General features: G+C 45.3%; 1 protein-coding gene across 1 annotated transcript in view; it reads right to left on the reverse strand.

The window, feature by feature from the left end:
- Positions 1–424: 424 nt before the first annotated feature.
- The window catches only part of PAAF1 (proteasomal ATPase associated factor 1), a 47,603-nt gene continuing 23,384 nt past the window's right edge, over positions 425–24,643 (reverse strand). The window contains exons 8-12 of the mRNA XM_089663375.1: positions 20,057–20,148; positions 14,692–14,807; positions 11,725–11,807; positions 8,431–8,513; positions 425–4,307 (exon numbers count right to left, since the gene is read on the reverse strand). Of these exons, the coding sequence (XP_089519501.1) occupies positions 4,230–4,307; positions 8,431–8,513; positions 11,725–11,807; positions 14,692–14,807; positions 20,057–20,148 (452 nt within the window). The 3' untranslated portion in view covers positions 425–4,229. The remainder of the gene's footprint in view (positions 4,308–8,430; positions 8,514–11,724; positions 11,808–14,691; positions 14,808–20,056; positions 20,149–24,643) is intronic.

Here is a 24,643-nt window from a genome sequence, read left to right on the forward strand (position 1 = left end):
GGGGGGAGAGCGAGAGAAAGGGTGGGGGAGAGAGAGAGAGAGGGGGGGTGAGAGAGAGGGGGGGAGAAGGGGGGGGGAGAGGGAGAGGAGGGGAGGGAGAGGGAAGGGAAGGAGGGAGAGAGGGAGAGGAGAGGGAGGGAGAGGGGAGGGAAGGAGGGAGAGAGGGAGAGGAGAGGGAGGGAGAGGGAGGGAAGGAGGGAGAGAGAGGGAGGGAGGGAGAGAGAGGGGGAGGGAGGGAGAGAAAGAGGGAGAATGGGGGAAAGGGAGAAGGGGGAGAGGAGAGAGGAGAGAGAGAGGGGTGAGAGAGGAGAAGAAAGAGGGAGGGAGAGAGAAGGAGAGAGAGGGGGAGAGAGAGATGCTGCTCTCAGGAACAGCGCTGGATGAAGATTAGGCTCGGTAAGTACATAGGGGGCTGGGGGGGAGGGGGACTGCATAGAGAAGGCAGTTTTTAACTCAATGCATAAAAAGGTAAAAAAAAAATCTTTTGCTCTTACAACCACATTACCTTTTTGTATTCAGGCTTGTAGAGCATCGTTGCACCACGACTACAAAGCACAGACTACTGCATAGTTCACCCGCAGCCCCAGGTCCCCAGGACCTACATGCCTACTATTATGGGCTGAAGGAAGTGCTGAATGTACTACATTTGCATTTTTGTCACCACCCGCCTTCCGGTAAGTAGATGGTACTTGTAGTATTTATAGTCACAGATCGCAGTGAATGGAGCCACACTAAATTAAAAAAAAAAAACAACCTACAGCAAGAAACACATTGCGATTCAGGTAAAAGTATGGGGGGAGGTGTTTGGGTTTAGGGGGATGGTGTATGCAACCATGCTTCATGTTACACCCTAAAAAGAAGTGTAATATTACACATGGTCTGAAACTAGACTATGGCTGATCTCCACCTCGGCCAATCAGAGGAAGCTTTTTATTTATTCATACAATACAACGTTACCCGTGAATGGCCCAACCTGGGAGTGAGATGTAAGCTCTTGTCCCATCGCTGGAAGACCATGCTGTATATTGTATACAGCCGAGGCTGCATACAGTCAATACAAAGCGCTCAGCAAGTGCACCTTGTGGAGCAGTGAATAGTTTGGCCCAAATTACTATTTAGGTCTCATGCACACAGAGCTTAAAAAAAAAAAAAACGCTGTTACAGATATCGAACGTTTCCTTTCCGGCCTCTATGTGAGCCTGTTTGTCCATACACACATTGGTTTACAGGTGTATTAGAAGAGGAGCATTTACAGGCTGAATGAAACAAGCCACCAAAGGAGCATTCAGGAGAGGAGCAGAAAATACACCGAACGTACATAAACGCTAGACGCATCTAACATTGAGTGTTAATGTATTCCAATGGCCAGAATAAATTATTAGTCTGGCCAATGGAATCCATCAACGCTCAAATGCTTGACCCCCTAAACACGTGTGCAGTATGCGGCTTTCACTGCATTTTTTGGGCAGCTTTTCTCCTGGCGTTTAGAACAGCTAAACAGATGCCCTGTGTGCAGAAGGCCTCAAAGGGACATCAAAAGTGGAGTCAGACACAGAAATAACAACAAAAAAAAAAAAAACTAACAGGGAATCTAATATTTATCTATTCTATGGAGAACTCTTGAAGTGAACCTGTGGAGACAAAAATGATTTCCATTTTTTTTTTCTAAACGGGCAGGGCTCCAGGGTTGTCATTCTAATCCTGGCTTCGCCACCTAGTGCAGCCGTTCCCAACCAGGTTCCTCCAGAAATGGTTAGGGGTTCATTGGATTGTGGCTGACCGACCCCCCCATATGATGGAGCCTGTAAAGCTCCAGGGCCAAAGCCACTTGACAGCCAGCATCATAATACTAATAATCTTTCTTAGCCGTTTATAGGGGTGCAATTTTCTCACTGATCACCAATGTAAGGGGGGGCATTCTTCCCACTGACCTCCAATGTAAAGGGGGGACATTCTTCCCACTGATCACCAATGTAAGGGGGGCATTCTTCCCACAGATCACCAATGTAAGGGGGGCATACTGCCCACTGATCACCAATGTAAGGGGGGTATTCTTCCCACTGATCACCAATGTAGAAGGGGGGCATACTTCCCACTGATCACCAATGTAAGGGGGGCATTCTTCACACTGATCACCAATGTAAAAGGGGGGCATACTTCCCACTGATCACTAATGTAAAAGGGGGGCATACTTCCCACTGATCACCAATGTAAAAGGGGGGCATACTTCCCACTGATGACCAATGTAAGGGGGGCATTCTTCCCACTGATCACCAATGTAAGGGGGGCATTCTTCCCACTGATCACAAATGTAAAAGGGGGGCATACTTCCCACTGATCACCAATGTAAAAGGGGGGCATACTTCCCACTGATCACCAATGTAAAAGGGGGGCATACTTTCCACTGATCACCAATGTAAGGGGGGCCATTCTTCCCACTGATGACCAATGTAAAAGGGGGGCATACTTCCCACTGATCACCAATGTAAAAGGGGGGCATACTTCCCACTGATCACCAATGTAAAAGGGGGGCATACTTCCCACTGATCACCAATGTAAAAGGGGGGCATACTTCCCACTGATCACCAATGTAAGGGGGGCATTCTTCACACTGATCACGAATGTAAAAAGGGGGCATTCTTCCCACTGATCACCAATGTAAAAGGGGGGCATTCTTCCCACTGATCACCAATGTAAAAGGGGGGCATTCTTCCCACTGATCACCAATGTAAGGGGGGCTTTCTTCCCACTGATCACCAATGTAAAAGGGGGACATACTTTCCACTGATCACCAATGTAAAAAGAGGGCATACTTTCCACTGATCACCAATGTAAAAAGAGGGCATACTTTCCACTGATCACCAATGTAGAAGGGGGACATACTTCCCACTGATCACAAATGTAAAATGGGGGCATACTTCCCACTGATCACCAATGTAAAATGGGGGCATACTTCCCACTGATCACAAATGTAAAATGGGGGCATACTTCCCACTGATCACCAATGTAGAAGGGGGGCATTCTTCCCACTGATCACCAATGTAAAAGGGGGGCATACTTTCCACTGATGACCAATGTAAGGGGGGCATTCTTCCCACTGATGACCAATGTAAGAGGGGCATTCTTCCCACTGATCACCAATGTAAGGGGGGCATTCTTCCCACTGATCACCAATGTAAAAGGGGGGCATTCTTCCCACTGATCACCAATGTAGAAGGGGGGCATACTTCCCACTGATCACCAATGTAAGGGGGGCATTCTTCCCACTGATCACCAATGTAAGGGGGGCATTCTTCCCACTGATCACCAATGTAAGGGGGGCATTCTTCCCACAGATCACAAATGTAAAAGGGGGGCATACTTCCCACTGACTAACAATGATTGGGGGGGGGGGTATACTTCCCACTGACCAACAATGTAAGGGGGGCATGATTCCCACTGACTAACAATGTGATGGGGGGCATACTTCCCACTGACCAACAATGTAAGGAGAGGGACATATTTCCCAGTGACCCACAATGAAAGGGTGGCATTCTACCCACTGACCAACAATGTAAGGGAGGACATTCTTCCCAATGACCACCAATGTGAGGGGGAACATACTTCCCACCAATGCAACGGGCCTTCTTCCCACTGATCACCAAAGTAAGGGATGTTTTCCCCACTGATCCTGATGAATTAGTCTGAGCAGGAGCTCCCTGAGACCTGGGGGTTCTTCTGGTGTAAAAGGTTTTAGAAAGGCAGACTTTGTGAGTCACCAACCTGGAGCAAGTAAGCAAGTAGGGAGTTCAGTTTTTTTTTCTTTTTTACTTTTCTGGCCGCATGCTGGTTCCTGGTCAATGCTTCACTGGGTAGAGACGTCAGGATGAAAATGACGGCCTGGGGTCTGCACCTTTAGAAGCAAGTCTGTATTTTTAGCCATCATTCAGTCCTCACAGGTTTACTTTAATACCTCTCTGACGTACCACTAAGCTAGATTTGAAAATGTTGTATATAGAAGAAAGGAATAAGTGCGTAAGCGACTATGATGCAGAAAGGAATCCGGAGTTCAGACTGAAAAATGTCGCTGAAGGAAATTGGTCTTTCAGTTTTATATTGAGGTTCCAGGAATGGTAAGTCTGTACATCACAGCTCTTCCATCAGACTTGTCCATGAAGGTGTCCTTTGGTTGTGTCCTATCACTCTGATATGGTCGGTCCCATCTAGTGTTCCTAGAAAGGTTGTGTCAGTCACAAGTCTGTTAGCTGGTATTTGCGGACAATTCCATCTCTGCAGCAAGTGTAAACCAACTTCTCCGAGAGCGCCACCTGGGAGAGAAAATGGGGACATTTATCAATGGTGTCACAGAGAAAGGCAATGTCGAATGGGGGAAGAGACAGATTATAGACAGATTTAAAGATGAACTCTGGGCGGAATTTTTTTTATCGGTATTGTATATGCCCATTTCTACCTTTAAGAAATATTATATTCCTTTTGTGACCAAAGCTGATCTGATGGTGATCAATCTTGGTCTGTCCCACCCACCCACCATTACATCATAGCTTGACCGACAGCTCAGAAGACTCCTGGTGTAACCTGCCTACCATTGCATCATAGCATGAATGACATGCCAAGAGACTCCTGGTCCATCCCAACCACCATTACATCATAGCTTGACCAACAGCTCAGGAGACTCCTGGTGTAACCTGCCTACCATTACATCACAGCATGAATGACATGCCAAGAGACTCCTGGTCCATCCCAACCACCATTACATCATAGCTTGACCAACAGCTCAGGAGACTCCTGGTGTAACCTGCCTACCATTACATCATAGCATGAATGATGTGCCAGGAGACTCCTGGTCTGTCCCAACCACCATTACATCATAGCTTGACCAACAGCTCAGGAGACTCCTGGTGTAACCTGCCTACCATTACATCACAGCATAAATGACATGCCAAGAGACTCCTGGTCCATCCCAACCATCATTACATCATAGCTTGACCAACAGCTCAGGAGACTCCTGGTGTAACCTGCCTACCATTACATCATAGCATGAATGATGTGCCAGGAGACTCCTGGTCTGTCCCAACCACCATTACATCATAGCTTGACCAACAGGTCAGAAGACTCCTGGTGTAACCTGCCTACCATTACATCACAGCATGAATGACATGCCAAGAGACTCCTGGTCCATCCCAACCACCATTACATCATAGCTTGACCGACAGGTCAGAAGACTCCTGGTGTAACCTGCCTACCATTACATCATAGCATGAATGACATACCAAGAGACTCCTGGTCCATCCCAACCACCATTACATCATAGCTTGACCGACAGCTCAGGAGACTCCTGGTGTAACCTGCCTATCATTACATCATAGCATGAATGATGTGCCAGGAGACTCCTGGTCTGTCCCAACCACCATTACATCATAGCTTGACCGACAGGTCAGAAGACTCCTGGTGTAACCTGCCTACCATTACATCATAGCATGAATGGCATGCCAAAAGACTCCTGGCCGTCCCACTCACCATTACATCATAGCTTGACAGACAGCTCAGAAGACTCCTGGTGTAACCTGCCTACCATTACATCATAGCATGAATGACATACCAAGAGACTCCTGGTCCATCCCAACCACCATTACATCATAGCATGAATGACCCGCCAGGAGACTCCTGGTCTGTCCCAACCACCATTACATCGTAGCTTGACTGACAGGTCAGGAGACTCCTAGTGTAACCTGCCTACCATTACATCATACATTGATTGACTGGACATGAGACTCCTGGTGTATCAAGCCTAAAGAAAGGTACGCATGCCCATTGAATACTTCAATTACCATTGCATGATGGGAATCGTAGTTTGAAACAATGGCAACTAACACTATAAGGAAGTCATGGCACTTCCTCAATCCCTCCACACGGTAGCTGCTTTTGTCTATATACAGCAATGACTTCACAGACTTTTAAGAAGTGAATTTTGCAAAAATCTACACAAATGTGGAACAAAATCACATGCTCATTTTTACTCTGGCAAAGCACAATAATTATTGTTTAAACTATCCCAAAGTTCAGCTTTTAAGTACAAAGAGTCTGTTAGCAGTGATGCAATGTTCATAGGCTAACAGGGAGCATGCTGATAGGAAGAGGGAGCAGAGTGACAGAGAGATGACCTCATCAGTCTGTTGCTTCTCCTTTGTGTGTTTTTCCCCATCAGCCCCAACATCACTACTGTGTCCTGCAGTGCCCTAGGTGTTGGTGAAAGAAAGCACAGCACTCGCCGGGGTTACCACTGCCCTAGAGCGACTACAAATGTCTTTGGTTTCCCTCAGAAGCTTGTGACTTTCAATAGGTTTCAGAGATCAGACCGGATACTAACATTTATAGGTAAAGTTGATCCAGGGAATATCCGATTGCCTCTCGGGGGATCAGGAAGGAATATTTTTCCCTACAGGAGCAAATTGGATGATGCTTTCCTAAGTTTCAACTGTGGGTGTAGGATTATAACGTTTTTTTTTTAATGGTTGAACTGGATGGACTTTTGTCTGTTTTCAGCCAGACTAACTATGTAACTGTGTGTCTTTACTGCTTTCAGCATACCTGAATTTTTCTGAGGACCCCCTCTATTGCTTGGGGTTACTTTACTATATGAGAGCATCCTCACTAAAGGATTCAGCTTAATTAATAGGACAGACATTGGCAGCATTTTACAATAATAATAAAAATAATAATAATATTAGTAATAATAATAGGAGCTCGGCACCTCTTATACATCCAAAACAAACCTATCTCAGGTTCTAACTGCTCTATACTCCTAGGCCTGACGGGTGTCTGGGGCCATACGACATAAAAAAGGGTGTATTTCTCTGCTTGGGAGATACAAGTGCAGGGGCGGACTGACAACTCATGGGGCCCCCGGGCAATAGGGGATCATGGGACCCTGTGTCCTCACCCACACTCCAATCACACCCAAAAAAGCCTATGAAAGGTACCAGGGACATCTCATGGGGTCCCCTACTGACCCCAGGCCCTCAGGCAGTGCCGGAGTTCCCCAATGGTCAGTTCGCCCCTGCACAGGTGTTGTAGACAGCCGCCCCTTAAAAAGCAATGGCTGTGCACAGCTGTCTGTGGGTATACATCAGTATTTGTGTAAACACATGCATGTGTACAGATGTAAACCCCTGGATACAGACAGTCTACATCAGAGGTGTCAAACTGGCGGTCCTCCAGCTGTTGCGAACCTACAAGTCCCATCATACCTCTGCCTTTGGGAGTCATGCTTGTAACTGTCAATCCTGCAATGCCTTATGGGACATGTAGTTTGGCAACAGCTGGAGGGCCGCCAGTTTGACACCCGTGGTCTACATCCAGGGTCATACGGCAGTACGCATCTACCTGTATACACAAGTACCAACATATCCGTAAAACAATCAAAGTGCAGCGCTTAGAAAAGTATGTATGTGATTGACAATGGCAGAAAGTCAATAAAGTATCCACAGTGTTTCTCTGGAGTAATGCGAACTACCCTCTGTACAGCCTCCCCTCTGATGATGTGCCTATAGCACGAAAGGCCTAAGGAGGAGCTGTGCAGAGCGTGACGTCATCTCACTGCCGGAGCCACGAGGAGGCCCGGCGGCCATCTTTACTGGGGTCAGTACTGCTGCTTTTCCTGTGCATACATGAATTTGAATGTGCATACTGCCCTGCTGTGTTCTTTATAATAAAATTGTCTGGGAAATACTACACTATCTATGGCATCTGTTTTCTGGGGCTCCTATGTGGAGCTATTACCCCCACAGAGAAAGCATTTTGCCACCCAGAGAAGAGATTTGTGTGGAGTACCTGGCTGACCTTAAGGGGACCCCTGGATCTGATTAAGGAGTCTGTGATGACCCACCATGAGGGAGATGCCTGCTGCCTAACCTTTGATGTACCTATCATCTGGGATGTTTGATCACATATGCGCATAACCCATGCGTTTCTGGTGAGTGCGCATTTCTGTTATTTGAGGCAGTAAAGGCCGTGGAAGTTCGCATTACTCCAGAGAAACACTGTGGATACTTTATTGACTTTCTACCATTGTCAATCACATACATACTTTTCTAAGTGCTGCACTTTGATTGTTTTACGGTTATATTGAGATTTTATAGGTATTGTGGTTACCTGAAGTGTTCTAGCTGCTGTATATATAAGAGCGCTCACTATCCTTTATGCTGAATAAGTACCAACATATACCCATGTACAATCGTTGCTTTCTACGGGCAGTTGTATGCTGTAACTGTGGCTCCTGGGAAAATTTGACATCATATGGCCCTAGGCTCCCGTGTGCAAGAGGTCTAATATATTAGCTATATAAATCCTGTATAATAAAAAGAATAACAATAATAATCATCAGTATGAATAAATATAAACTGCACAGTCGGTGATGAATAAAGTGCCTACCTTGTACACGGGGTCACAGTCTGGTTCTGAGAGCTCTAGAAGATGGTCAGAATCCTGCTGGAGGATGAAGCAGGTCCCGTCACCTGCCGATAAAAGAACACCAAACCCCAAAAAGTATAATCAGTTATTCATCTGAAACTCTGCTATAGTTACAAAGTCTATTATGAGCATGTCATTCAGATTTGCTGTTAACTTTCTTTACCTCTCTGCAATTGTGTTATAGCATAACTCAAGCCAAAAACACAAACGTCTTGAAAATTAACTTACCAGTCCTTAGATATGGGGCTGCTTTAGTTGTCTTTTTTTTTTTTTTTTTTAGGCTGTTATCCCCTCTATTAGCATCTGATAATCCTGCCAGTAACACACTTCCTGTTGTAGGGTGACAACGCTCATTCACTGTACATTATTTATTAAAAAGCAGCGTGGTCACCCTAGGCTGATCTGATTTAGACTACAAACACCTCCTTCTCTCCCCACCTCTATAACATGGAGCGGAGAGGTAAATTGTAGGTTACAGAAGATAGTTTGGAAGCAACATAATCTTGCCTGTGCTTTCTGTTCAGCTATAGATTTTTGGTGAGATCAACAGGTAATATCTGTACTTGCTGAAAATGTTCCTAGCTAGAAATATGAAAACAAATGCAGCCACCGCATCTAAGGAATGGTAAGCTGAAACCTATTAAATTTTTTGTTGTTCGGTTTAGTTAGCAGGAATACCTAGCCAATCATATTCAGATAGCCCAGCAACAGTTGTGGCAACAAGCAGATGTAATACTTTAACCCCTTCACGCTGGCCGCACACAAATGTGCGGCCTCCCGGCGTCTGGGCCTAGACACCAAGCAGCCGCACATTTGCGTTCATGTAACAAAAAACATGTGCTGAGAGCGCGCGCACTGCGCGCTCCCAGCACACATGTGAGGTACTCACGGAAAGGTCCCGGTCCGCTCTTTCAATCGGGAACTTTCCCGATCATGTGACCGGCTGTGACGTTACGGTGGCCACATGACACTAAGACCCGCCCCGTCCACCTCCCGGCGCAGGAACTCCTCTTCACGCCGGGACGATCCCTGGCTGCTCCCGGGTGCCCACGATGTCCTTTAGGGGTAACAAAATGGAGAGTGTTGACAGACCAGCAAACTTCAGTTCTGCCCCTAGTATGATCCCAGGAACACTCAGCTCTGATTACTTGTGAGTTTAGATCCCGGTGACTCTGGCCCATGAAACAGCATGTCAAGTGCAGTCTTTGCTGGCGCAGCTTCAGCAGTATGCAGAGGTGACAGTAAGCCCAGGTTCACATATGTGCGGTGTATCGCATGTGATTCGCACAGGAACCGCACCGCATTCCTGTGCAAATCACATGTGATTTGTGTGTGGTGTGATCGGAGCAACATACCCCGCACGGCCCCATTCGCACCTGCACCAAAAACATGCAGGACCCTTTTTTGGGTCCGCACTAGAATCAGATCGCATGGGTATTCACACCTATGCAATCCGATTCTGCACATCGCACCGCGTTTTGCGGACCACTTTTGGGGTGTTATTAACTTAACATACACACCCGCAGTGGTTCGCATGAACGGGGTGTGATTCTGATGTGATGCGGTATTCGCACTGCGAATTCCGCAACACATCAGTGTGAACCAGGGCTGAAGGCTTTAAAGTGCCACCGATCACCAAAAAATGTGGGATTGTGTTGGGGGGGAGGGGGGTTGTTGAAGTGTTTAGGCTCATACATGACGGCTAGATTTTGCACACAATGCAATTTCATCCTCCAGGGAACTTTCTTCTACCAGTAAAAGAAAACATACACTTCACTTCAGTGGGTGACTTCAGAAGGCTGAGTGCACCTTAATCACTAGCCTACAGGGCACTTATACCCCCTTCCTGCCCAGGCCAATTTCCAGCTTTCAGCGCTGTCACACTTTGAAAGACAATTGCGCGATCATGCAACACTGTACCCATATGACTTTTTATAATTTTTTTGTGACAGATAGAGCTTTATTTTGGTGGTATTTAATCACCTCTGGGGTTTTTTTTTTTTCTTAAACCAAAAACCACTGAACATGTTGAAAAAAGAACCGAAACGTTTTTTCTTAGTTTTTGTTATAACATTTTGTAAATAAGTGATTTTTCTCCTTCACTGATGTGCGCTAATGAGGCTGCACTGATGGACACTGATAGGTGGCACTGATGAGGAGGCACTGGTAGGTGGCACTGATGGGCATCACTGATGGGCACTGAAAGGCAGCATTCATATATGGCACAGATAGGCGGCACTGACTGGCACTGTTAGGCAGCACTGATGCACATTCACAGGTGGGACTGACTGGCATTGATAGGCAGCACTGACTGGCACAGATAGGTGGCACTGATTGGCAGCACTGATAGGTGGCATTGATGGGTGACACCGAAAGGCAGCTCAGATGGGCACTGATATGTGGCATTGATGTGGAAGTGATGGGCACTGGCAGGTGGCATGGATGAGCACTGATAGCTGGCACTGATGGAGCTACACAGATCATCAGTGCCCTGATGATCAGTGTAGATGTCCCCTGAGGGATGCCGATTACCGGCTCTCCTCTCGAGCTATCAGCGTAACAGCTTGTGAGGACAGAAATGCAGATAACTGGCATTTCTCCATTTACATGCGATCAGCTGTGATTGGACGCAGCTGATCACATGACCGAGCCGACATCTTCGGCTCTGTTGATCGGTGATCCGCTGTTTCCGAGGGACACAGCGCACCACCGTTCGCCGCGCTGCGCACTCCCAGAGCCACGCATGCGTGGTTAGAATGGAACGACGTCATACGACGTCCTCCCAGAACGAGAGAACCGCCTTGCGCCCGTCATTACACTATATGGTGGGCGGGAGGCGGTTAAACACCTCATTACTGGCATTTTTTTTTATTAATTTTGAAAAAATTGTGCTAAACAATGAGATCACCCTCACTTGACTACTTTGCAAAAAAAGGATTATTTTGTGGGTTTACGTACTGTGAAGGCATTTGTGATTGATATTTTTTATAACAGAAAGGTCGGCGAAACAGTTTAGTCCTTTAGTAAAAAAAAAGAAAGTATATTAAAAAAACCTGTGGGTATTATCTGTCTGTCTCAAATCAATGATATATTACTCATCTGGGTACAGTGTTGGATGACGGAGTCGTTGTCAGTCAAACTATTACAACACTGAAAAATTAAAAATGGTGACAGTCTTGTACTGGTCAGGCAGATGGAACTCTTCAGGCCGTACTACGGTATATCATGAGCTAAGACAATGAATTACATTTGTACCTTGGCTGGCAATGAAGCCCTCTCTGAATGGCACCAGGCATAATACTGGAGCTCCGGACTTGCAGATGGTCTGTATGGGAACTCTGAAACAAGAAATATTATATTCACTGGTAAAAGCTGCAACAGGCGAAATGAACAAACATCACAGCACCCTGCCTCAGTGCTCCTCTCAATAGCCCCCCCAGCCCTGATACAAGCAGTGGGCTGGGTCTTCAGAGTACAATATACATATATATAATGTCTTGAAAAAGTATTCACCCCCCCTGAAATGTTCCCCGTGTTGTCATGTTACAACCAAAAACGTAAATGTATTTTATTGGGATTTGATGTGATAGACCAACACAAAGTGGCACATAATTGTGAAGTGGAAGGAAAATGAGAAATGGTTTTCAAAATTGTTTACAAACAAATATGTAAAAAGTGTGGCGTTCATTTGTATTCAGCCCCCCCGGAGTCAATACATTGTGGGACCCCCTTTCCTGCAATTCCAGCTGCAAGTCTTTTTGATGATGTCTCTACCAGCTTTGCACATCTAGAGAGGGACATTTCTGCCCATTCTTCTTTGCAGAATCGCTCAAGCTCTGTCAGATTGGATGGAGAGCGTCTAGGAACACCAATTTCCAAATCTGGCCACAGATTCTCCATTGGATTTGGGTCTGGACTGTGACTGGGCCATTCTAAACACATGAAGATGCTTTGATCTAAACCATTCCATTGTAGCTCTGGCTGGATGTTTCGGGTCGTTGTCCTGCTGGAAGGTGAACCTCTGCCCCGGTCTCACGTAATTTGCAGACGCTAACAGGTTTTCTTTTAAGATTTCCCTGTATTTGGCTCCATCCATCTTCCCATCAACTCTGACCAGCTTCCCTGTCCCTGCTGAAGAAAAGCATCCCCATAACATGATGCTGCCACCACCATGTTTCACGGTGGGGATGGTGTGTTCAGGGTGATGTGCAGTGTTAGTTTTCCGCCATACATAGCATTTTGCTTTTAGGCCAAAAAGTTCAAGTTTGGTTTCATCTGACCAGACCACCTTCTTCCACATGTTTGCTGTGTCCCCCACATGGCATCTCACAAACTGAAAACAGGACGTCCTATGGCTTCCTTCCAACAATGGCTTTCTTCTTGCCACTCTTCCATAAAGGCCAGATTTGTGGAGTGCACAACTAATAGTTGTCCTGTGGACAGATTCTCCCACCTGAGCTGTGGATCTCTGCAGCTCCTCCAGAGTTCCCATGGGCCTCTTGGCTACTTCTCTGATGAATGCTCTCCTTGCCCGGCCTGTCAGTTTAGGACGGCCATGTCTTGGTAGGTCTGCAGTTGTACCAGACTCTTTCCATTTTTGGATGATGGACTGAACAGTGCTCCGTGAGATGGGCAAAGCTTGGGGTATTTTTTTTATAATCTAACCCTGCTTTAAACTTCTCCAAAACTTTATCCCTGACCTGTCTGGTGTGTTCCTTGGCCTTCATGATGCTGTTTGTTCACTAATGTTCTCTAACAAACCTCGGAGGGCTTCACAGAACAGCTGGATTTATACTGAGATTAATCGCTTCTGCGCCGCCCCATAGCAGAAATACTGATACAGGGCGGCACGGGTGCGTAAAATCATGTATTTATACACGTGATTTTGCAGTTTGTGGCCTTGGCTGTCAGTCATCCAGTCCAGTCAGGCACCCAGCGATCTCCGAGGATTTCGGACGGGGGAGAGACCTGTATGTAAACAATCTCAACAACAACAGATCTCTCCCCTGTCAGCTCCTGCATAGAAGAGCCATGCAAAGCAGTGTGCTTATAGTGAAGCACACACACAGCTCACACAGTAAAACAGCACACAGTTAACCCTTTGTCGCCCCACGTTAACCCCTTCCGGCCTAGTGCCATTAGTACAGTGTCAGTGCTTTTTATTAGCACTGACCACTGTATTGGTGTCACTGGGGATGTCAGTGACACCAAGTCAGCCCCCCCCCCCCCCCCACCAGTGTCAGAATGCCCGCTGCAGTCCCGTTATAAGTCGCTGATAGCCGCCATTACTAGCAAAAGAAAAAAAAAACTCCAGTATCTATACCGCCATTTGTAGATGCTATAACTTTCATGTAACCAATTAATTTACATGTATTAGGATTCCTTTTTTTTTTTATAGCAAAGACATGGAGCAGAATACATTTTGGCCTAAATTTCTGAAAAAAATTTGATTTTTTTTACAATTTTTTTACTGGACATATTTAATAGCAAAAAGTAAAAAATATAAGGTTTTTTTTTCAAAACGGTCAGTATTTTTTTCGTTTATAGCACAAAAACCGCACAGGTGATCAAATACTACAGAAAGAAAGCTCTATTTATGGGGGAAAAAAGGACATAAATTTCAATTGGGTGCAGCATTGCATGATCGCACAATTGTCAGTTAAAATAATGCAGCGCTGCAACGCAAAAAATGGCCTTCTCAGGAAGGGGGTAAATCCTCTGGTAGGCAAGTGGTAAAATTACACACAAGTGGACTCTATTTACGAATTAGGTGACTTCTGAAGGCAATTGGCTCCACTAGATTTTAGTTAGGGGTATCGAAGTAAAGGGGACTGAATACAAATGCACGACACACTTTTCCGATATTAATTTGTAAATCATTTTGAAAACCATTTATCATTTTTCTTCCACTGCTTGTTGGTCTATCACATAAAATCCCAAAAGTACATTTACGTTTTTGGTTGTAACATGACAAAATGTGGAAAATTTTCAAGGGGCATGAATACTCTTTCAAGGGTATGTATGTATGTATGTATGTATATATATATATATATATATATATATATATATATATTTTTTTTTTTTTTTTTTTTCTATTGGCAGGTCTATTATGCTGAAAAAGGAAACGTGTCTAGGTTTATACTCTCATAATCATGGCCTTGTGGATACACAAATCCTCCCAGGTCACAGTGGCAGGATGACAATGCATTGGTGATATCTCACTTTGTGTTTCGGATGTCCAGCTGGTAGATGTTTCCATCTTGACTCCCGGCCAGGATGACCAGGCTGGAGAGGAATGTGCAGCAGTTGAAAGCATCTGACCCATCAAACGTGAAAACCTGCCAAAGAGTGAAAGAAAGAAAACTCCTCAGTATGGCTACAGAGAGGAAACTGGAAGAGCAACTTCATGAATCATTCTTGGTTATAAAGAGAACCTATCACCATCAGCAACATGGCAACTTAGTATATGGAAGGGGGGGGGAATAAAACAAACCACAAAGAGCTGTTTTACACCTCTGTCTTTTCAAAAGATCACTCCTCTCGTAGCTTCGGAACTCCCTTCCCATAATGCAGTGTAGATCCCTATTGACTTTCTGAGTGCATTACATTGTACTAGAGTGTGCACGTGTGGGGCAATGTCGGAGTTGACAAAAAGTTTGATATCTGCATAAAAATGAAATCCCAGGTTTGGGAGGTAGAGTTTGTTGTGTGCTGGCACCCTGCAATATATTTCATCATCCCTTCCCATGCCAGTTTGTAGACTTGACTCTACATTAAGGCTCTCTTTAGGTTCCCAGTATGTGGCACCTATAAAGCCTGTAAGGTCACCGGCTCATCACACAAAGTGTGATAAGACATTCAGCCATTTCTAGGACTATCCTGCAGAAGGAAAAATATATTCTGTCTCCTTCCCAATTATTCTAAATAATTGAGATTTCCAAAGTCACTAGTAATATATATATATACATATACACACACATACATACAGTACACACATACATGTAAAAATATACACACTCACACTATATTGCCAAAAGTATTGGTCGGCCGGCCTTCACAAGCACATGACCTTTAATGGCCCCCCAGTCTTAGTCCGTAGGGTTCAATATTGAGTTGGCCCCGCCCTTTGCAGCTATAACAGCTTCAACTCTTCTGGGAAGGCCGTCCACAAGGTTTAGGAGGGTGTCTATGGGAAGGTTGGACCATTCTTCCAGAAGCACATTTGTGAGGTCAGGCACTGATGTCGGGGGAGGAGGCCTGGCTCGCAGTCTCCGCTCTAATTCATCCCAAAGGTGTTCTATGGGGTTGAGGTCAGGACTCTGTGCAGGACAGTCAAGTTCCTCCACCCCAAACTCGCTCATCCATGTCTTTATGGACCTTGCTTTGTGCCCTGGTGCGCAGTCATGTTGGTACAGGAAGGGACCATACCCAAACTCTTCCCACAAAGTTGGGAGCATGAAATTGTCCAAAATGTCTTGGTATGCTGATGCCTTAGGAGTTCCCTTCACTGGAACTAGGGGGCCAAGTCCAACCCCTGAAAAATAACCCCACACCATAATCCCTCCTCCACCAAACTTTACATTTGGCACAATGCAGTCAGGCAAGTACAATTTTCCTGGCAACCACCAAACCCAGACACATCCATCGGATTTCCAGACAGAGAAGCGTAATTGGTCACTCCACTGCTCTAGAGTTCAGTGGCGGCGTGCTTTACACCACAGCATCCGATGCTTTGCATTGCACTTGGTGAGCAGATGAGCGTGGAATATTTAGTAGCCAGGAAATGTCACGGATGGACTTATTGCACAGGTGACAGCCTATCACAGGACCACGCTTGGAGTCACTGAGCTCCTGAGAGCGATCCATTCTTTCACTAATGTTTGTAGAAGCAGTCTGCATGCCTAGGGGCTTGATTTTATACACCTGTGGCCATGGAGGTGATTGGAGCACCTGAATCCAATGATTTGGAGGGCAGGCCCAATACTTTTGGCAATATAGTGTGTGAGTGTGTGTGTATATATATATATATATATATATATATATATATATATATATATATACACACCCTGCAAGATAGTTAAAATAGGCTGCCATCTCCCAACTTATCTTACTGGGAATGTCGATCTATTGCTGTGTAATCACATGACTAGCTTTTATTTACCACAGTTCCTTATCTGCAAGCATACTGGTAGAAATGCCCTGTCACATGACTCTCCTATAAGAATGGACAGTTGTTGACCCATCATGGCTTCATTCTGTTCCCATAGTCCACTCCAAGCAGTTGTGTGAAAAAATAAGTACACTCCATGGATATTGTTGACTTTTTAAAGAAAACATTAAATATTCATTTAGACAAAAGAAAAAAAAAATGAAAACATGCCTTTTTAATCATTTATGCAACAAAAATATCAATAGATGTAATGGTGTTCTGTGGAAAAAAATAAGTACACCCTTGGCCTCAGAAGCTGGTACTGGGCCCTGTACTAGAGATGACGTCTTGTAAGCATTTTGTATAACTGGCCCCCAGTCTCTGACATTGACCAAATCAGGGCTATGACCAGGGTAGCCCATAACCCTCTATTTGTTCTCTTTAAAAATGGATTTGCTAGTATGCTTCAAATCTTTATCATGTTGAAAGATCCATTACTAGTTTACATTTAACGTTTGGACAGATGGTCTCACATTCTCATCAAGCACATTTTGATATGATGCAGAATGTACAGTTGACTCAATGACTGCCCAGGCCCTGAAACAGCAAAGCAAGCCCAAGCCAGGGGCGGACAGACAACTCATGGGGCCCCCGGGCAATAGGGGATCATGGTCCCCTGTGTCCTTGCCCAAACTCAAAAAAGCCTATGAAAAAGGTACCAGGGGCATCTCATGGGGCCCCCTACTGACCCTGGGCCCTCGGGCAGTGCCCGAGTTTCCAAATGGTCAGTCCGCCCCGGCCCAAATCATACATTTCCACCACCATGCTGAACAGTTGTTATGGGGTCCTTCTCTTGAGATACTGTCTTCGATTTGCCCCAGACATGTCTGCTGATACTGTGGTCAACAGATCATGGACTAGATTGCCGTCAAACATGGGAAACAGCAAAGTCCTGCCCAAGTAATGTACTGGCGGTTGAGGCTAATTTTAAGGTTTTGACCAGATGGTGCTTGGTCCCATCTAGAATCACCCACTATGCCCCAGGCTATTCCACTCAAGCTTTTCAGGGGTGCAGACAGATGGGAACTTTCTTTCACATGTCGTAATGCTGTCCTGTGGTGCACAAGTTCTGCACAAATGTTTTTCAGGTAATATCTGAATTAACCAATTTCTATGTCCTATTCCTAGCCCAGCATGCTTTTTTTTAACGCCTTCGCGTGACGTCACACAAATATGCGGCCTCACAGAACTGGGCTTTTTTCCGTGGGGCCGCATATTTGCGTACCTGTCTGTCTTTCTGCTGGGAGCACGCCGCACAGCGCGCTCCCAGCCCAAAGACCGGGGTGTTGCTGAGAGCCCCAGGTCCCGTTCTAACCTGGGACTCCCAAATCTGGGTCACATGATTGCTGTGATAGCCTCTGATTGGCTATCACAATGATCAGTCATTGTATAGCCAGCCCCCCTTGGTTTTTTCTCCCTCTATGAATGGAGGAGAGAGATACATTGTATCTCTCTAACTCCTGACATAGAGAAAAAAAAAAGTTTTTTTAAAAAAAGATAAATAAATATTAAAAAAAAACAAAAAAAACCTAGATCAAGGTTTGTTGTGGTTCAGTGCCAGGGTAAGTGTTTAGGTCAGGGTCGAAGGTCAGGATTTTTGTTTTAAAATTGGTATCAGTGTCAGTGTGTTTTAGGTAAACAAAAAAACAAAACAAAAAAAACAAAACAAAATGCTAACTATTGTTTCTGGGCTGTACTTCGGGTACAAACAACAAATAACATACACATATATGGTATCGCTGCAATCGTCAAGAGCTGGAAAATGTATTTTGGGTTAGTCTTTGGCGGTAGGTTATGGTAGTAACAAGAAACACACAGCTAAATTTAAAATAATTATTTTTTTTTTTACTATTTTGGGCCAGTTTTCCTTTGATAATAACAAAAAAAAATCAGGAGTTATCCATTACCATTTGCCACCAAAAGAAAGCCCAATTTGTCCTGAAAAAAACGTGGTATAATTCACCTGGATGTACAAAGTAGTTGGGGTGATCTGTACGGTTTTACAAACACATGTCAACGTTGCAAAATTGTGCTTAGGCATTAATATTTGTTTTACCCTTAGGCATAAAGGCGTAAAAAACGATTTTTAGCAGTGATCTTTTCTCTGTCTGAGGGGTTGCTGACCTAATGCAGTCCCTTTTTTACCCTGCTCCTTCTCCCTACACACCCTTACTCCATGCCCTTTCCCCTTCCTTCATTTTTTTTTCTTTTTTCCTGCTGTTTTATTCCTACTCTTCTCCATTTCCCCTTCTACAACCATCTTAATTTCTATATTCCCTTTGTAACCTCAGTCTACCAGCCAGTTTGCTGATCCACTACATTTATTATTATTATTATTATTATTATTATGTTTGCTATACTTGGATTGATTGTTTTTCCAATGATCTGCATCTTGAATTCTTCCACAGAATCCTCCTTGTCTTTGTACATTTTCTAATGAAAATCAATAAATCAGAAGAAAAATTGACAATCTCTTAAAATCCTTTTCCAGGCTCATAGAAAGAATGTTGTGGATGCCTGAGGGCCTTAGAGAGCTTTATTGATTTTGGTATGAAGACACCACACATGTCAACAGCGAAGAGAACACTAGACCCTAAATACAGTATCTGAAGTTTAAAGGGGAGCTCCAGCCAAAAGGGGAAGTTCCGCTTTAAGGCCTCGTCCCCCGATTCCCATCAAGGATTGGTACCTTTGGGAAGTGGGTACCAGATTTTGACAGGTACCCGCTCCCACTTCCACTGCGATCGCATTGGAAGGCGATCAGTATTGGAAGCTGTCCTACCTCCCCATAGTCTTCTGGGACATGCGAAAGGTCCCAGAAGACTACGGGACCATTCACAAGGCGCAGCGTTACTCACACATGTGCAGTGGGCACCCAGCTGTGCAGCCGCAAGCTGTCACAGCTGAATGCCCACACTTAAGATGCCGGCTCTGGGGAGAGAGAACAACCTGTGAAACTAGCTGTGGTAAGGACACTACTGGATCGCGGGACAGGTGAGTGTGTATTTTTTAAAAGCAGCAGTTCCACTTTTTGTAGCTGCTTTTATTTTTTTAGATTTTTGACTGGAGCTCCACTTTAAATAAAACAGATTTCACCTGTTCTAATCATTAGCATATGGAACACATGAACTTAATGTAATGGATCTGAAGTGGTGCCAAGCTTAGGGGTGTACTTATTCTTCCACAAGACTGCGTACTATGCAGCTTTGGTTTTATGGGCCATTGTACTGCTGGTACTGCTCTCCAGGAAGCCGGACTTTGCACAACCTTTCCTCAAATGTGGTTAAATAAAATATAATAAAATAATATAAAATGAATTGCTCATACAAAACAATCTTTGCTAATAAACATATGAATCCAAAAAGAAGAGGCACTTACAGATTGGCGGCTGTGCAGACTGACTCCCTCCAACTTCTTATCTTCCCGTGCTAACAGCAGCAGCTTCCCTTCAGTACCAATCTCTCTGTCATCTGCAAGAAGTGAAAGGCAATTTATCTATTTGTGTTCAATTTAAAATAAAGTACTGTGTGGAGAGGGTCTCTCTGCAGTCCTGTCTCTTCTCCCCAGATCTCAGAGACCCTACCCTGCCCAGTGAACCTTTATCTAGAGCAGTGGTCTCCAAACTGCGGCCCTTTGCTTGCCTCTATCCAGCTCCCACTGACACCAACAAGATGGCACCATTTCTTCCACTGGCACCAACTATGGAGCATTTTTCCTTCCACTGACACCAATGATGGGGCACAATTCCTCCCACTGATATAAACAATTAGGTACTATTCCACCAACTAATACCAATGATGGGGCACTATTCCTCCCACTGATACCAATGATGGGGCACTATTCCTTCCTCTGATAACAATGATGGGGCACTATTCCCCCCACTGATACCAATGATGGGGCACTATTCCTCCCACTGATACTAATGATGGGGCACTATTCCTCCCACTGATACCAATGATGGGGCACTATTCCTCCCACTGATACCAATGATGGGGCACTATTCCTTCCTCTGATAACAATGATGGGGCACTATTCCTCCCACTGATAACAATGATGGGGCACTACTCCTCCCACTGATACCAATGATGGGACACTATTCCTCCCACTGATACCAATGATGGGACACTATTCCTTCCTCTGATAACAATGATGGGGCACTATTCCTCCCACTGATAACAATGATGGGGCACTACTCCTCCCACTGATACCAATGATGGGACACTATTCCTCCCACTGATACCAATGATGGGACACTATTCCTCCCACTGACACCAATGATGGGACACTATTCCTCCCACTGACACCAATGATGGGGCACTATTCCTCCCACTGATACCAATGATGGGGCACTATTCCTTCCTCTGATAACAATGATGGGGCGCTATGCCTTCAACTAATACCAATGATGGGGCACTATTCCTCCCACTGATACCAATGATGGGGCACTATTCCTTCCTCTGATAACAATGATGGGGCACTATTCCTCCCACTGATACCAATGATGGGGCACTATTCCTCCCACTGATAACAATGATGGGGCACTATTCCTCCCACTGATACCAATGATGGGGCACTATTCCTTCCTCTGATAACAATGATGGGGCGCTATGCCTTCAACTAATACCAAGGATAGGGCACTATTCCTCCAACTAATATCAAGGATGGGGCACTATGCCTTCAATTAATACCAAGGATGGGGCACTATACCTCCAACTAATACCAAGGATGGGGCACTATGCCTTCAACTAATACCAAGGATGGGGCACTATTCCTCCCACTGATACCAATGATGGGGCACTATTCCTCCCACTGATACCAATGATGGGGCACTATTCCTCCCACTGATACCAATGATGGGGCACTATTCCTTCCTCTGATACCAATGATGGGGCACTATTCCTCCAACTAATACCAAGGATTGGCACTATTCCTCCAACTAATACCAAGGATGGGCACTATTCCTCCAATACCAATGATGGGGCACTATTCCTTCCTCTGATAACAATGATGGGGCGCTATGCCTTCAACTAATACCAAGGATGGGGCACTATTTCTCCAACTAATACCAATGATGGGGCACTATTCCTTCCTCCGATATTAAAGGATGGGGCACTATTCCTCCCACTGATACCAATGATGGAGCACTATTCCTCCCACTGATACCAATGATGGGGCACTATTTCTCCCCCTGACACCTACACTGGGGCACAATTCCCCCCACTAATACCAATGACTGGACACTATTCCTCCGTCCACTGACTACAAGCACTATATAATTTTTTTTACTCCTACTGACACTGACAATTTCTACTCCCACTGGGCACTCCTGCCCTCCTAAAGAGACCCCTGGTCTAGAGCACAGAACCAAGTTTTGCTCTCCCTGCATACAGATCAAAGCTGCTGACTCTCACACATCTCCAACAGTGTCCATGACCAACATGCAGTTAGAAGTAAAAGCAGACCCCTCACAACCTCTTCCCTGCTTGGCCATCCAGGATTACACTGGTCGAATAGCAATAGTCTGTTCAAAACCTCTTCCTCCCTGCTCTTGCCTATACCCCCCCCCCCCCTCCTTCACCAAGATCAAGTCTTTTTATTTTCATTCAAGAAGGCTTTATTGAGAAGGCAGGTACAGCGGACAAATTATAGAACAGTAAATCATGCTAAAAAAAACAAAAAAAACAAAAAAAAAAACAAAAGACAGTTGCAGGTACAGCTCTTAGGCCTCTACAAAGCCACAGATTCAAAAACAATAATAATAACAGTACAAAGGTCATCGCACACAGGACACTAAACAAGAGATTTGCTATAAAAAAGAGTAACTAGTAGTCAGGTATGTGTCAACCCAGAGGGTCTCGCAGCAGTCGCGCATCTGGACCGGCTCCAGCGGGCCAAGTACAGGGGTATCCACCTATGGGGCCCAAAGCTTGTTAAATTTACTCGGGCATCCTCTATGCTGGTGAATGAATTTCTCCAATCTTAAAGAGTCTCCTATAGCCATTACGAAAGGGGGCGAAGCCGGCTTCCAGCGGATTAGAATGAACTTACGAGCCACAAATAGAGCTCTGGAAATAGCTTCCCGGATGAAATCACATGAAATATTATCACCCAAAACATTAAACAGGCAACATTTGGGATTTAAAGGCACAGAAGAGTGAAATGACAATGTCAGTCACCCTCTTCCAATACAGGGGAAGCTTGGGACATCTCCAAAATAAATGGAGAAGAGTGGGGAGCGTTGGGTGTTGATGCTGGCAGTCCGCGCTGCACTGTGTGGTTTCCTCTGCCAATCCTTAGACGACAAAAGGGCTAGTGGAAGGAACCACAACACACAGTGGGAATCCAGGCATCCAACATACCCAGATATTGAAGAATTGAGATTAAAAATCAGGAGGACCACGATTAAAGTGGTCCTAAAGCCTAAACATTTTTTATCTTAATGCATTCTCTGCATTTCGGCAACAAATGTTTAGGTAGCAGTATGCCCCCTTACCCCCCTTATACTTACCTGAGCCCTCAGGCTTTGCCATTGTCTCCTGCTGTTGTTAGTCGAATCTGCAATGAGGGAGCAGTGCTGAGCCCTGCTGTCTATGTCTATGGACGCAGGCAGCACAGCTTGGGATCGCGCCCACAGGTGTGCCACAATATGAAGCGCCTTCTTATAATAGCACACTGAAAAGGGGATAAGCCAGAAGCGCCAGTGGGAGACCTGAAAAAATGAAGATCAGGTCCACACTGAGCAATTCCATTGCACAGAGCATGAAAGTATATCATGTTTATTATTAAAAAAAAAATGTTTGACTTTGCAATCACTTTATCTCTTCACACCAATTGAGCTTGGCAGCACAGTCAGTGGCAGCATTAACTGCTTGCTTGGCAAGGCAGGCTCTTCTTTCATGTTTTAAAAACAGAGAGAGTCACTTTAAACTAACGTGTTTTATTAGTTTTTATTGTAGTAATACAATCTTTTTCTTACAAATAAACATTTTGTACATGACAAAGGCTTCTTAGAGCACGGCGGGTTTCCAAGGTCACAACACACCAGTTTCCTGCCTTGAGGATGGATTTGTCTTATTGAAATTTAAGACAGAGCTGTCTGATAAATGATAAGTCACTGCGAGGGAGGGGTTAGTTGGAGGGAGGTGTTAGAGCCCCCAAAGGTGAGGGGTCATGGTTTATGGGGAGAGGAGTCACTGTTCCAAGGAGCAGGAGTCACTTCTCTTTGGGGGGGGAAACCTGATTTAATTCCCTTGTGTGAATTCCAGCTTGAGCTATCTCCAAAACTGAGTTTCTTGTCTTCCCCCCAGACTGGACACCACCCCCCATTGACTTCTCCGTCACATCCAACAACGCCACCATCAAACCCGCCTCGCAGGCCAGAGTACTTGGTGTCATTCTGGACTCCAACCTATCCTTCCAGCTCCAAGTCCAATCTTTAACAAACTCGTGCAGACTCCACCTCCGCAACATTGCCAAAATCCGCACGTTCCTAACCCCAGAAACCACTAAACAGCTCAACCACTCCCTCATCATATCACGACTCGACTACTGCAACTCCCTCCTCACTGGCCTGCCTCTCCGCTGGCTATCCCCGCTTCAGTCAATCCTGAATACGGCTGCCAGACTCATTCACCTTTCCAACTGCTTCGTTTCCGCCACCCCCCTCTGCCAATCCCTCCACTGGCTTCCGATTGTGCAACGGATCAAATTTAAAATCCTAACACTGACGTACAAAGCTGTCCACCATACTGCCCCGAACTACATCACTGACCTATTATCCAAGTACCGCCCAGCACGCACACTCCGCTCCTCACAAGACCTCCTTCTCTCTAGTTCCCTGGTCTCCTCCTCCCATGCCCACCTCCAGGACTTCTCCAGGGTGTCACCCATCCTCTGGAACTCCCTGCCCCAACCCATCAGATTATCACCTACTCTCCTCTCCTTTAGGCGCACCCTGAAAACCCA

Source organism: Staurois parvus, unplaced genomic scaffold, assembly GCF_062004578.1.
Source record: "Staurois parvus isolate SC_StPar_1 unplaced genomic scaffold, SC_StPar_1.0 ptg001674l, whole genome shotgun sequence".
Taxonomy (NCBI): domain Eukaryota; kingdom Metazoa; phylum Chordata; class Amphibia; order Anura; family Ranidae; genus Staurois; species Staurois parvus.